The sequence below is a fragment of the Ptychodera flava genome, chromosome 15 (assembly GCF_041260155.1).
Source record: "Ptychodera flava strain L36383 chromosome 15, AS_Pfla_20210202, whole genome shotgun sequence".
Taxonomy (NCBI): Eukaryota; Metazoa; Hemichordata; class Enteropneusta; family Ptychoderidae; genus Ptychodera; species Ptychodera flava.
In genome coordinates, this window is record NC_091942.1 from 32,099,941 (window position 1) to 32,114,362 (window position 14,422).

General features: G+C 34.8%; 3 protein-coding genes across 8 annotated transcripts in view; 2 read left to right on the forward strand and 1 right to left on the reverse strand.

Annotated features, from left to right (window-relative positions):
* LOC139151902 (probable endonuclease 4) overlaps positions 1–3,271 on the forward strand; it is a 577,101-nt gene extending 573,830 nt beyond the window's left edge. For 4 of the 6 annotated variants that reach the window (XM_070724941.1, XM_070724940.1, XM_070724943.1 and 1 more), the window contains 4 exons: positions 96–227; positions 536–640; positions 1,291–1,420; positions 2,607–3,271. In XM_070724941.1, coding sequence (XP_070581042.1) covers positions 96–227; positions 536–640; positions 1,291–1,420; positions 2,607–2,670 — 431 coding nt within the window. In that variant the 3' untranslated portion in view covers positions 2,671–3,271. Of the gene's footprint in view, positions 1–95; positions 228–535; positions 641–1,290; positions 1,421–2,280; positions 2,352–2,606 lie in introns of all 6 variants that reach the window. The other 2 variants (XM_070724945.1, XM_070724944.1) reach the window with 1 other exon arrangement.
* Positions 3,272–3,662: 391 nt separating this feature from the next.
* On the reverse strand, positions 3,663–10,809 carry LOC139151907 (coiled-coil domain-containing protein 166-like). Its single transcript, XM_070724949.1, has 7 exons — positions 10,584–10,809; positions 9,672–9,725; positions 9,075–9,129; positions 6,376–6,520; positions 5,552–5,631; positions 5,084–5,260; positions 3,663–4,324 (listed from the first exon to the last, which is right to left on the reverse strand). Exons 1-7 carry the CDS (start codon positions 10,718–10,720, stop codon positions 4,025–4,027), a joined length of 948 nt encoding a protein of 315 aa, XP_070581050.1. The 5' UTR covers positions 10,721–10,809; the 3' UTR covers positions 3,663–4,024.
* Positions 10,810–11,043: 234 nt separating this feature from the next.
* Positions 11,044–14,340, forward strand: LOC139151922 (protein starmaker-like). Its single transcript, XM_070724974.1, has 5 exons — positions 11,044–11,304; positions 11,451–11,580; positions 11,732–11,871; positions 12,419–12,502; positions 13,090–14,340. Exons 1-5 carry the CDS (start codon positions 11,077–11,079, stop codon positions 14,317–14,319), a joined length of 1,812 nt encoding a protein of 603 aa, XP_070581075.1. The 5' UTR covers positions 11,044–11,076; the 3' UTR covers positions 14,320–14,340.
* Positions 14,341–14,422: the final 82 nt, after the last annotated feature.

Genomic DNA, 14,422 nt, shown 5'->3' on the forward strand with positions numbered 1-14,422 from the left:
AAAAAGTCTGTTCTTAATATCATATTCAGTGCTTACCAAGACATTGCTCTTCCAATCTGTCTGATTCGTCAATTTCTCACTTCCTTCTGTCACAGTGGTAGAGAACATGAGTTGTCAAGGTAACACTGTGGGTGGTAACTTTGAAGAGCTGAGGGGTATCATTGATCGAGTCCAAGACAAGTCACGCATTGGAGTGTGTTTTGATACTTGCCATGCGTATGCAGCTGGTGAGTAATTATCGTTTCTTGCTAAATAGACAAGAATTATGTGTAACCTTTGACTTAAACATTACATAAAGCACTTTTATTTTGCCTCTGTTTCTTTATAAATTATTTTAAATGTTTAAGTGATAAAAGATTAGTGAATAAGAGCAGTTCAATGACAGAATTCATGGTATGTCAATCAAATCAATGGTAGTGATTTGTGTACAGAAACCCATATATGACAAGATATTTTACAATCCAGAGCTACAAGTACATATATGTTGTTGTTTGATGACCTTATTTGACCTTTGGTGCTTGCCTCCTTTTCTAAGGTCATGACATTTCCACTGAGGAAGGATATGAAAAGGTGATGGCACAGTTTGAAAGCGTTGTTGGTTTTAAGTATATGAAAGCAGTTCATTTGAATGACTCCAAGGGTAAGTGTGACTTTTGTAGTATGTGTTTATTGTATCATAACATTGTAACTGTCTGTCATGCACCATCAAACTTGGTTCACTTTCTGAATTACACCATAGTATATGGATATTGTCTCTTTCCATATTTTTGAAACTTCCCTATAAGAGGATTGTGTATGTTACTAGCTTTCATTCTTAAGGGTAGGAAGTGGAGAAAAACATTTTAAGGAACTGTGCATCAGTTTCTACAAACGAAAACATTTGATAAAACTGCAAGCTTTTCTGGACTAGGCCTTGCAAAGGTGTGGATCTGTAAGTAAGAGGGGGATCATCTCCACACATTCTGTACATCCTTTACTTTTATGGATCTTGATGATGAAGTAACATGCCAAGTTTTGTAGCAAATTAGTTACTGATGTCATTAGAAAGAAACCTGTAAAAACCATGATCAGACAATTAATTCGCTTTCATGTATGACGAGCCAATTTCATGAAAGTGTTCTCAAAGAAACCCTACTGTACATAATAACAAATAACTTTGTATCATATTCCCTCTTAGCATTTGATACAGCTGATATTGTAAGCTTCTAGTCATGAAAGTCACATAACAAGAAGTTTATGTTGTTGTCTTCATCGATGTCCTTGACATTGTTGATGTTGTTGACTTTGTAGGTGATCTTGGCTGTCATCAGGACAGACATGAGAATATCGGTAAAGGAAAGATTGGGATCACAGCGTTTCATTGTATGATGAATGATCCACGCTTTGATAACATTCCACTGGTCCTGGAGACTCCCATGGTGTAAGTTGACAAATTATCTCTCAAAAATAATCATAAAAGTTCCATTGTTAGAATTACAAAGGCACTTCATTTTAACCCTGAGGAAATTCTATTATACAATTTATATCTCACTCTACTGGTATTACTTTCACTGTTTATGTTTGTTATTTGTGATCACTGTAGATTTTTCCATACATATGGATTATTCAATACAAATTTCTCTCTTCCTTATTGATGTTTTTTAAAAATAACAAATGTCAGCATGAGCAACAATCACATGTACCAAAAACTACAAATACAATAACTATAAATTTTTTATGTCAAGTGTAATTTCTTGTTCTTCTCCCCAGTGCATGTTGAGATACACAGTGTTCACCTGTACATGTACAAACTGCATTGTAATTGTACAACAAACATGTACATGTACAAACTGCATTGTTATTGTTGACAAGTGAATTCTGGTCCAGACCAGAATTCAAATATAAACAATATGTAACAGTGCATTTTAAACATAATGCTATGATGACAAGCTAAATAGTGGGTGTTTCAACATGCTTTGGCAGCGGAACAATAACTTGCAATTGACATACAAAATAAAAATAATTACAAGATCATTAAAAGTTCAATGAGCTACTCAAATATTGCTTGGGGTGATTTTCAGCAAGATTTCATGAGATCTCAACTAATAATTATTGAATGTCAGTTTTCTTAAATTGTTGTAGAATTCAAGCAAAATATTATCAAATGACCAAAAAAAGTCAAGAATAAATTGAAATATTTCCTAATCCTAGGCCTAGACCACAAAAATTTCATTTTGAGTCTTCTATGACGGTGTGGAAACATTTCTTTTGTTTCATGTCATCCTGTCACCATGGCAACAGCTTAAGTGATGCGGAAGAAATAAAACTTCTTTACAGTTTGGGGAAAAAGGGGAAACCGTAGCTGTCATGTGGTAGAGAAGTATATTTCATTGTTTGTAGCTTGGAAATTGGTCAATGCCAGTATGAGTCAACTAACATGGGGAAATTGATACACTGGTTTGAATGGCCTGTAACATGGAACATCGAAAAAATTTGAAGAGTGACACCTGAGTGACCTTGTAACTTCTACAAAATGACCCACTGAGAAAGGCCTCCTCTGGACACAAACAGATTGTTGAAGGTCATATAAAACCATTCAAATTCAGTCTTTATTTTCTCTTTTACAGTGAGGGATATGACAAAGAAATCAAGACTCTCTATTCCTTGCAGAAGGTGAAAGTAGTTGGATGATCTGACAGACTATGACGGCAATAATCTGCAGCATATGGTTTATCAGTTGTGTTTTTGTGTTAAACTTCTAAATGTGACTTTGAAGATAGTACTAACACTTTTGATAGTTATATTATTAGAGTTATTAACATTTATAAACTGAAGACTTTGTATGCTTTTCAACATCTATCATCTTTTGATGTAAAAGTTTGTGTTGTTTTGTTATATTTGACATCTTACATTTGGTTTTAACCAAATTTCATGTGTTATAGTTTTTAGTCTATCAGAATCCTCGGAACATGCAAATTTACACTGAATGAACACTGCCAAAACGTCTTGTTAAACACTGCCTTCCTGAAATTTACCACTGCCTATATCTCTCTTTTGCCACAGTACGTTACTCTTTTCATCTTTTTGCAAGTTATGATCAACCAAACTATTAAGAATGGCATTCCAGTAGTTTGTACCATGACCATTGTCAAAACAATTTTTCATTGTTTGAGAGCAATCCAGAAAATCTTTTCTTTGAGAACTTTTATCATGACTTGTATTAATTTCAGTACTAATTATTGCTTTGCTTTTGAATTTTTTGTATGATTTCAATAAAAATGATAAAGATAAATGGGTCGTCTTTTTTCAAGTCTCAATTTATGTACCTGAATGGTATTTTATCCATAGTCAAATTTTTCAGTATGTCAAATGCATGTTTTCTGGCTCCAACAACACAAGGTAACAGCCTGACAACAATTGTTACTTTTGGTTGCCTTCCCTTAGGTATCTTTTCATCTACTTTACCCACAGTGCTTTTTGCCAAAGACCAGAGCAAATTTTCCTGACAAAACCAATCTGTCTTTGCTGCCTGTTTCTATGTGCACACTGATTCTGACTCAGGATACCAGAAAAATGCACGCACTGAAAACTTAGGACATGCTCAATTTTCCATCCTGTTTTGAGCCATGCTTTACTGACATTCAACACTTCAGTTTATCACAAAAAGAGGATGCAAATTCTGAAATAATATCAGTAATTTTATTTCCCATAATACATTTTGTTTCAATCATATGAGCTAAATGCCCATACAGATGAATGAACTCAAATCATTAATATGCAACACTTTAAAAACAGATTTTTTCTATATACATGCAAAATAATAAAGTTTCTCACAATGATGGCTTTTGGCATCAAAAAAGCTTGAATTGCGATGTTTAACTTCTTTTCCTTGAGTTTGGCTTTCTGTTTTGTGTCTTGCAGTTTTATTGAATACTCCACAGTATTAGCAGTGTATTTGTATGATACTACGTGCAAGATGACAAACTTTCTATGACCATCAGTCCAGTTTTTGCCGTTTGCACTAGATGTGCACACAGCTTGAATTTTACTGCGTAGGGTCTCTGAGTGAAGACCTTCCACTGCCTACACTACTTGCAACCTCAAGATCTTCATCTGTTAACAGTCCAAAAGATTTTAGAACTTTGTGCTGTCTAGTATTTTTTAATCTCTTCAAATCTTTCCCATACTGCTGCTCTCTAAGGAGTTGCTTTCTTTGCTCTTCAAGTTCCTGCTTGTGTTCATGGAGCGCCCTCGTTGTCTGTATAAGTTTCATCAACTCTCTTCTCAGCTCTCTGTTTTCTCCCTTGATTTTGCTTGTGTGCTCATTCAGACAGTGTAAGGCTTCCTGTTGATACCATTAAAAACAACTAAATGTTAAAATGGGAATTTTGCAACTGAACATTTGTATTGATCATCACAGTGATTGGAATAGTAATAATCATTTCCAAATACTTTTGCCCCAAAACAACAAAGACAACAACAACAGAATTGCAAAGACTGGATGTTAAACATTATATTTAATTTTGAAATGCTTTGAGTGAACTGAGTGGCCAATGCTAGCAATTTGAACATCCCATCTGGCAGGATGTACAATGAACTAAAGTTCTGACTATCAGGGGATATCTTGTCAGGGTGAAATCCAATAAATCGCCAAATACTATATTATAAAGAACCATTCATGGTTTGGAATTCATAGTGTTGATTGCCATGACCTTTTACCTTTTCAAGGTCAGACTTCTGTGGTTGGCGGTTGTATTGCAGGTGGGAGGAAGGAAACTATGGTGGTATACAGAATTAGCTGGAAATGCCAGTGTGCCCTCTCAGCCAATTCGATGCCCCAAGGACTCAAAAGAGTTTCCTCTCCAGTTCAAGAAAATTTTACATCCTGCATATATTGGTGTGGGGCTGACTCGCAGAAATTTCAGGAAATTCCCAAATTGACTAAATTTAAAACAAATTTTTTTTAGAAAACTTAAAAAGTAGAGGGCACTAAAGTTGATGTATGAAGAATTGCTTTAAAATACAACAATTGATTTCAATAAAATAGTGATAACAGTTTATGGTATGGCAGAAATACCTAAACAATATCTGTATATAAGCTTACTCTGTTCGCTTGCTTGGCAAGTGTGTTGACCTTGGCCTCTGACTCCTGCTGATACTCTCTCTTTTCTTTCAAGAATTCTGTTTTGAGTTTCTGGATGGTGTCTGTGTGTTTGCCTCGCATTTTCATCACCTCTCTCTCCAAGTCTCTTATTCTATGGACTTGATCAATCTGAAGTCTCTGTTGATTGGAGAAAAAAAATTGTGAAGTCTGTATTTATGGTAACTCATTCAGAAAAAGGGGCCAATCAGTAACACTGGCTGTTGTGAAAAAATGATGTTTCTGTACTGTTAAAAGAAGTTCACTGTGTTTCGAACAATAATTTCTGTTCATCTCTGGTAAACATTGCTATGGATTTTCTATTCCATAATGCAATGATTGGTATCCTCTTAGGCAAACCTCTGGTTTTCATCATTTTATCATGTTGATCTATTTATACTGATCAATTTTGAATCTGCCGGTAAAACTTACTTTGTATTCGTCAAGTTCATCAAGTTCTCTTCTCGTCTTTGCTAATGCTGCTTCTTTTTCCATTAAAATTATTCTAAGTTCTGTTGCAAGAGAAAATAATTATGACAACTATTAATAACTTCATACAAAGGTTGACATTGTCTGATTGAATGCATGTATCTCTGCTGCTGTGAAGGTGAGATAGACAAATCATAATATTGCTTCGAATTTTCAGAATTACTTCACTGAACGAACTCTCAATCATGCCCTAAAGTATGCATCTATTTTGGGCTGCTTTACATCAAAATCTATACAGGGGAAAAACATCCTTGTGACTAGTTCATCTTGAGGAATAAGCGACCAATCAATATCAATAGTTGCTTCTCAGTGTTGTTATTTTTCATAGATTCTTCGAGAGATAATTTACATGCCATTTCAACATTTCATTTCAACATGTTTGACATCCATAGCAGACTACAACAAATTCTGATTTTACTATAATATTCACTTCTTTTGACTTGTTCCTTAATAAATCTTTGAAATCCATCCTTGGATCCAATTTTTTACTCTTTTGAAAAAGAAAATATTTAAGCTCTTCACTTCTTTGAACCATAATCTAATTTTACACATATATGCTGGTACCAGAAGAATTACATAAGCATGCCGCATGCAGGAAGCAGTCAAGTCCCTTCAAACAACTTTCACTTTTTGAATCGTAATCTACAATGCATTACAATTAAATTAAAAATATAGGTGACTCATTTTTTCTCTGATATGCAAGTACCAGAATAAACAAGTTTCTGGTAGGAAGTAGCCAGGTTCCTTCAAAAGCTTTCTAAACTCACCTTGTTTTTTCCCTTCATAACTTTTCAGCATTTCTTCTCTTTGCTTATTGATGTCTTCAATTTCCTTTTGGTTCTGATCTGTTAGTGTGATGATGGTAGTTTGTCTCTTGTGTGTTTTCTTGGCCATGTACGACATGTATTCATGCTGAGAAAGCAAGATAGATGTATACAAGTCATAATACAGTTGCTGACATGACCATAGTAAAATTTATTATAGTCTTCACAAAAATATTTCTGTGAAATTCAAAACTTTCCTAGCTTTAAAAAAGTTAGCATTTAAACTGTTTATAATGCAACATTTTATGTTTTCTTTAATGAGCAAGAAAGTATCTTGTTTACAAAAGATATAAAATTATGATAGCTTAAATTTGTAAATTTTAAGACCTGATGACACAATTAAAATCACAGAATAGTTGAATGACATTGGTGTAAATTGTAGCTTTTCTCAGAAAGAATGGGCAGAAAGCAGTTACATATCAGAAAATTTGATTTTCTGGGTAGTTACAGCAAATCTCATCATATGAATGCAAAACTCCCCATATGCTTAGAAGGCTATCATTGCAAACTTTCATGGATCACATTTCACACATAGTTAACTTTTCTGTTAAAAACTGAAAGTGAAACTTTAAATTCTAGATGGTCACTCAAGTATTAAATTAATTCATTGACACAGGTGACTAGTGTAAAGGTACTTATCATTTTGTTATAATTAATTATTTGTAGTCTCACATTTGGTATACCAATGTGAGGTAATCGTATAAGCTGAATCAGTTCATTTGCATGCCATTTGCATGTCTGTATGTATGTATGTATGTCCGTCCACATCAAAAACAGCTAAACCGCAGCACCTACTGTCTTAGTATTTGGTGTACAGATGCACCTAGGGGTGGAGATGTGAATTTGTTCAAATGAACTTGCCAGTGTCAAAAATATGCAAATGAGGGGAAAAAAGGAAAAACCCTGCAAATTGCTTAAATTCTGTAACCATTGGTCAGATAGGGTTGAAACTTGGTGTGCAGGTTCCTTTAGGCATTCTAAAAGTAGGTGTTTAAAATTTGGGACGAAATTTGCATGTTTCTATTTTCAGGGTAGTTTTTTCAGTTTTTAGTCAAAAAATGTTTTTCTCTGAAACCACTCATCTGATTGCTTTGAAAGTTGGCATACATGTTCCTCAGGATGACCTCAGTCAAGTGTAATCAAATTGAATTGAAATTTTCATGTTTGTAATTTTGGGGCTATTTTTCCAAATTTTTGGTCAAAAATTTCTTATTCAAAAATTACTAATCTTATAGCTTTACATTTGGTATACAGGCTCCTAAGGTTGATCAAAATCAGTTTAATGAATATTGTCAAGATATCTTGAATTTTGTATTTTTGCTGAATTTTTTGGTTATTTTTCTCATTTTAAGTAAAATTTCTTCTTCTCTGAAACCGCTAGCCCAATTGCTCTCAAATTTGGATGGGATGTTTGCAAGGGTGTTACCCTTCTAACTGTTGAAATTACAACAAAGTTGGAAATATTACTGTTTTGGGGTAATTTTTGTCATTTTGGTCAAAAAATATTAAAAAATATATTCTTTTTAAAGCCCCTTGATAGACAGCTTTTATATTTGGTGTACAGATGTCTAGAGATGACAATAGTTAGATATGTGAAAATTGTCCTGAAATATACAAATTTGTATTTTTAAGACAATTCTGTCATTTTTGGTTAAGAAAACTTATTCTCAAAATTACTTGTCTGATAGCTTTGTAATTTGGTACAAAAGTCCTGAGGGATGTTATTAGATAAATTTTCAGCTCAAAGTGTTGGGAAACCTCCAAATTTTTACATTTTAGGTAATTTTCTTTTGTGACCTTAAATGACCTACACCAACCCAGGATATGTTGTGAGAGAGTTTTGAAGGCTGTGAACATAATTTTGTCATATTTGGTATCAATTTTTTGTAAAATTTGATCCAGAAAACAGAGCTGAAGTAAATTTTTTCATTGCAAACCAATTTTTGCAACTTTTGCATGTAAGACACACAAGAACTGATGAGAAATTTGGATCCAGGATAATTCCAGATGTTGTAATCCCCCCACAGTGGCAGGCATTTCACTATCTGTAACTGATTTAAGTGCTGTTTAAAGTTGAATGACAGCACTCATAGCATTAATTAAAACATCCCAAAGTTGACAATTTCTGTGCCTGCTGGTCTTATGTAAACGTGGTCAACCAAGGGGTGGAACATTTGATATTCAGGAGGGGGTAGGGTCTAGAAGATTGATGAGGTAGCATTACTTTTTACCAGATCCCTTGTACATTTTTCCCCACTCTTTATTTTTTCCCCACTCTCCCACCTTTTCTTTTTGTCAAGCCTTCTCTGGCTAATTTTTTTGTTGACATTTGATTATGTATGTAGGATCTGCTTGTCCCATTGCTATAGAAGTTGATATGCATGTTCCTAAAGACGACCTCCATAACCTAAGTTGCAAACCTTATTTGCTTTTGTCATTCTTGTTTTTCTGGTTTAAATATTTCTTGAATTTACCAATTCAAACCAAATGTGAGCACACTGTCCTTGACGGTATTTTTGAAGATTTGACCAGTTTCAAATATGACTTCTGTAATAATCAAAATCTGTAACATAACTATGCAAAACATACATAAATTAAAATTTTTGTTTTCTGTCCAAAATGAAAAATGCAAAAATACTTACACTTTCAACTCTGGTTTGATGTGCTTCTTGTTGAAGCCATTCATTTTCATTTCGCCTGAATAAATGTCAAGGTCAAATCCAACAACAAAGTTTGTCTTTAACAACAATCTCTTTCTCTCAATGAAAGTTCCTTTTTATTTCTCAGTTCTTGTGAAAAAAAAATGTCTGCTTGAAAAAGCAGTTGCACGACATTGATAATAGCAATCTTTGTTCACAGTAATCATTGTTTGATAAATTTATCAGGAAATATTTTTAGAAATTATTAAGTTCAGGCTCAATCATTGCAATGGCAAGAATCATTTTTCATTGACATATTTATAAATCACTTGGAGACCATTATATTCCTTCAAATTCAAAGAGGATGACATATATACCCTAACTTTTTCCTTTTTCAAGTGATTATGTAACAATTTGTCTTTTCTTCTTCAGTGTTTCAGATGAATATCTTGATAAATTTTACATCTACTATACATTCCATTTGATAAATAATTCTCCAGTTCCCCTTCTGAGACACTTTCATCTGGTACACCCATCAAATTATTTTTTCCAAAGATAAAATGTTCAACTCTAATTTTTTGTAATGTCATGTAAGGATACAACTCCTCAACTCTTTTCTTCAATACAACAAGTTCTTCAGTGAAATTCTCTAATCTGAAAAAATAAGCAAACATCAAGTTTTATTCTATGTGTATGGCTGTAGTATTTTCAGTGACAAAAGACAACAAAAATATAATAAAATCAAAGTGTAGTCCTGATTTCTTTGTCATTTACGAGCAAGTTATTTTCCAAAAAAATTTCCTAAATTATTAAATCATCAGGAAAAGACTTTGGAAAATTACATATTCACACAGCAGCAAGATTGAAATAATCATAGCAATACTACTAATAATATAATCCCAAATTGTATCTGATGTGTAGAGAAAGGATAGTTTAAAGTGTTCTTGACAACACTAAGTGTTGGTGATACATGCATATCAACATTGCTACTGCAGTATGTTATTGATGAGAACAACGGGGCTTGGATGATTATGATGATGTGACATCATCATCATCATCATTATCATCATCATCATTATCATCATCATCATCATCATACCCATCGTGTAAGTAGACTGTAACTGCATGGGTAATAGTCAGTCATATTTTGCACACTTTTGGGCTACCTAAGGCATTGTAACAAACATTTTGAAATGTGTTTGAGGTGCATGCTGTTCATAGTCTTCACAGACATTTTGGTCTTATCTTTCTATATCTCTTCCTGGTTCCATTGCCAAAGACACATAATCACACACACATAACCATATCATTGGCATTTGTAAATTGTATTTAAATTTAGCAGACACAAAATTCATGTGGAAATCCCATACATTATTTTTAGGTCAATGTTAAATAAACAAACATATTTCTTGCGCTTCTGAATCATCGAATATTTATGAAATGGTGGCATGGTCTTTGTTGTTTTTTGCACTGATCTGATCGAAACCACGACATTCAGGTCTGATTACTTACTCGGTTCGGAGTAGGAGCTCCTTTTCTGTCGGCTTTGGTGGCTCTATAGGTCCGTCATCGCCCCCTTCTCCTCCCGCAGCCCCGCCTTTCTTTCCCTTCTTGCCTTTTCCTTTACCCTTGCCTTTCTTGGGTGGCATTTTGTGGTAGAAATATGAATGAAAGACGTAATAGCAGAGGAATAATGTCCGAAGCCCCTGGTTGCCAAGGGAAAATAAACTTTTCAATAGTGAATGCAATTTGTATTTATATACATTACTTTACGTTCATAATTTTATTGTATTCCGGCTTTTTATCGGATTATTTATAAATTTAGTGAAATAAAATTATTTAATAATATTTTTGCACTATTGAATAGTTTCTTATATTTGTATTTCCCCTTATGGTAAAGGACCACATTACGAATCGGCGAATGTTTTGAACAGGATTGTTGGATTTAATACGTTAACGGACAAAAGTGCGAGATCTCATTCATAGCGAGATTTCAGTACGAAAAATGGCGGCCCCCGATGAAGATGAAAAACTCGATTTCACATCTCCGAAATTTGACCCACTTTCCGCCCTTTACTCAGACCAAGTAACTCCCCCTTTCCCAAGTGTGGTGCAGCTAAACAATCTTCTCGAGTATGAAAGGTATATGATGACTGGGGAGCTTCCCAGAGCTCACAGCAAAAAGAAATCGTCGACATCTCAGAAAACACAGACGCGTGCAGAAGCGCTCCAGGTATCTTCTGCTAACTTTTAATTACCATGTCTTCCGAAATTCTTAATGTTATTCATTAAATTATAAAACTTATATGGGTAATCACATGTTGATATTTTTAATGCTTATCGTGAGATGCTCTGCATTGCCTTTCATCTGTCTTTCAGAGGCTCCTTGTAAAGCAAAGCTCGAAAGACGACGAAGATGCAGCAGACGACTCCGATGAACCGAGAAGAGGGAGGTCTGGTGCGGGTCGAGGAGGCCGTTCGTACAGAAATGTTCTTACTCGGATGGAAGGTGTGCATGATAATTCTTTATTTGTTATTTATCCTATGAAATTTGGTTGAAAAGTTTTCAAGTTCTTCTATTTCCCTTGTGAAGGTGTGGAAAAAGCAAGGCTTGTCATATAATGCTAAAACTGTCTGTACCAATGCTTGCTTCCTTTCAGCTGAAAGTCAAGGGCCGATGGGATTGTTGTACAAGTGTGTCTATGACAGGATACCTATCCGTGTTTGTACTCGCACATTCCGAGGTCTACGAGGACTTTGCAGTGGTTACTTAGTTGCGTATGACAAATATTGGAATTTGGTGAGTCACAAGATGGTCTATACTTACTTTCTGACTATTTCTCATCATGGAAATTCAGTGATAGTTTGTACCAAGTATTTACTTGATAGCTATAGCTCCATTGCCTGTACCTTTTTTATGTATTTTCTGTTATTTTCATGTGTTTTAAAACATTCTCTTGTTTCTCCTCTAGAGGGCGTCAAAATGCATGGTGTTCAACTTGCCAGCAAAGTCTATGGGTGTAATATCCAATCTTATTGTCCAAAGATATTCATCAGCTTGGCAGATTACTGTCAGTAAATTTATTTTATTGTTGACAACTGAATTTAGTCTGGACCAGAATTCATTGTCAACAATAACACCACATACAGTGTTGTACTCACTGTGTTTGCAGGGAGAATACTTAGTATTTTGTCGTACTCTAGAAAGAAGAAAAAAAATAGGCTTTTTTCTCGGAAGTCTAATGAAAATATTATCAAAAGTAACGGTTTTTTTTCCTTTAACATTTATGGCAATCTGAAAAGAAGTAAACTGCATAACAATAATTTTTTCATATGTTCATTGTCAGGCCATGGTAGACGTTGATGAAGTTTACAAGAAGCCATCACTTGGAAAGAAATTGTTCAATGAAGAACGACTAACATTCTCAAAGGTATCTGCAGTCTGATACAATATTTTTGTCATATTCACTCAATCATCCAATGGGCAACAGCCCATTCATAAGATTGAGTACCCATCACCTACTACCCAATAAAACAATATATAATTCACATTGGATTTTCAGCAGTATAGTAAATTCAAGTATACTGTCCTTTGAAATAGGTTTCATAGTTTTTGTTTCACAAATCAAATCATTGCTTTAATTTAAAAATGTGTGGCATGTAGAGTTGTGAATTATCTAAGTACTCCGTTCACCCTGCCCATTGTGATGTTTAAGATGTGCTGACACCTGTAAAGAAAATATGTAAGCCAATACTTTTGTGCCGGTTGTTCAAAGAAGAATACTAAACATTGCTATCACCATTGTGATAAATAGTAATAGTGCCTATGATGCTAGGGGAAATGGTTATATTTATGATGAAACAGAAATTGACTTTGTAATTTTTAATGAAGATTGTGTGGGAGACCATCACATGCAAAACTGTTGGATGAATGTTGTATACAGATACTGCAATTAAGAATCATAACTGTAGCGCAAAATTTTAAGCATCTTGCTTCAATATTTATTCTCATCACAAGCTCAATGACAACAGAAGTGGTCATGTAGAAAATCTTCAGGCAGAGAAACATTCACCGCCAAAGTACACAAGTGATCATGGTGATTTTGTACCTGAAAGACAGCCAGTCACAAGCACAACTGTGCAAGGCACAAGCGAAATGGTTGGTTCCAATCACCAGGAATGCTCAGAAGACAAGGAAGATAGAAGAAAACATGCAGACAAGGGAAAGGCTGTCAGAGAGGGACTGAAAATAGGAGCTGGTGAGGAAGCATCTGGCATGAGTGAAAATTCCAGCGAGATAATGACTTTAGAAGAAGAATTAGACACTCTGAAACAGCAGCTGTCATTGTTACAAGCTGATGAAGGTGGACAATCGCCAGATAGTGTAGATAAAAACAGTGAAAACAGTGATGAAGTTGGTGATGGTGATCATGATGGCAGCGATAATATTCATGAAAGGAACGACAGTGATGATGATAATGATGACGATGATAATGACAATGAAACTGATCACATTGATGATGAAGCTGCTGTGAAAGAGGCCAACAAAGTTGAACAGCTATCAGATGATCCAGATGCACTTGTTGATAGAGATGCTGATGATGGAAATAGAATTGAAGATGACAATGATGATTATGATGACAATGATCTAGTTGATGATGAAGCCACTGTGAAAGAGGCCGACAAAGATGAACAATTACCAGATGATCCAGATGTACTTGTTGATAGAAGTGCAGGAAATAGGACTGAAGATGACAATGATGATAATGACATTTACAGTGACCATGGGGATGACATTCTTGATAAATGTGTTGATGTTGACACTGGTGGCAATGAAAATATTGATTACCACCATGATGATGGTGGTGTGAAACAATCTGAAAGTGACAGAGACTGTACAGAGCAATGCCAAGACACAAACAAATCTGGATTAATTCTCACAGAAACTTCAGCTGTTACGTTGGAAGTGCCATCAAACAATGAACAGAATGTAGACAATGCCACTGAGCGGACACATAGTAACGGTCAGACTGGACCAGATTCGGAAAGTAAGGCCAGGGTAATTGCAGAATCTATGAAAGACTCTGAACATACTCCTGACAAAGCATCCACCAATCAGCCAGTAGTTAGACAGAAACGTGGGAAAAGGATAATTGAGCATGGTGAATTCATCAGGCGACATGTCAATCAGCTTTTCATCAGGGGTGATAATGTTGTTATGGTGATGGTTTGTAGAGATAAAAAATAAAGTTATATTATTTGAAACTGATAGAGGGATGTTGGCCACTGTTCTTCCATAAACCATAGTTCTGTTGTGTCACTTTTGTTTCATGGCTTATGGCTTCTGTAAA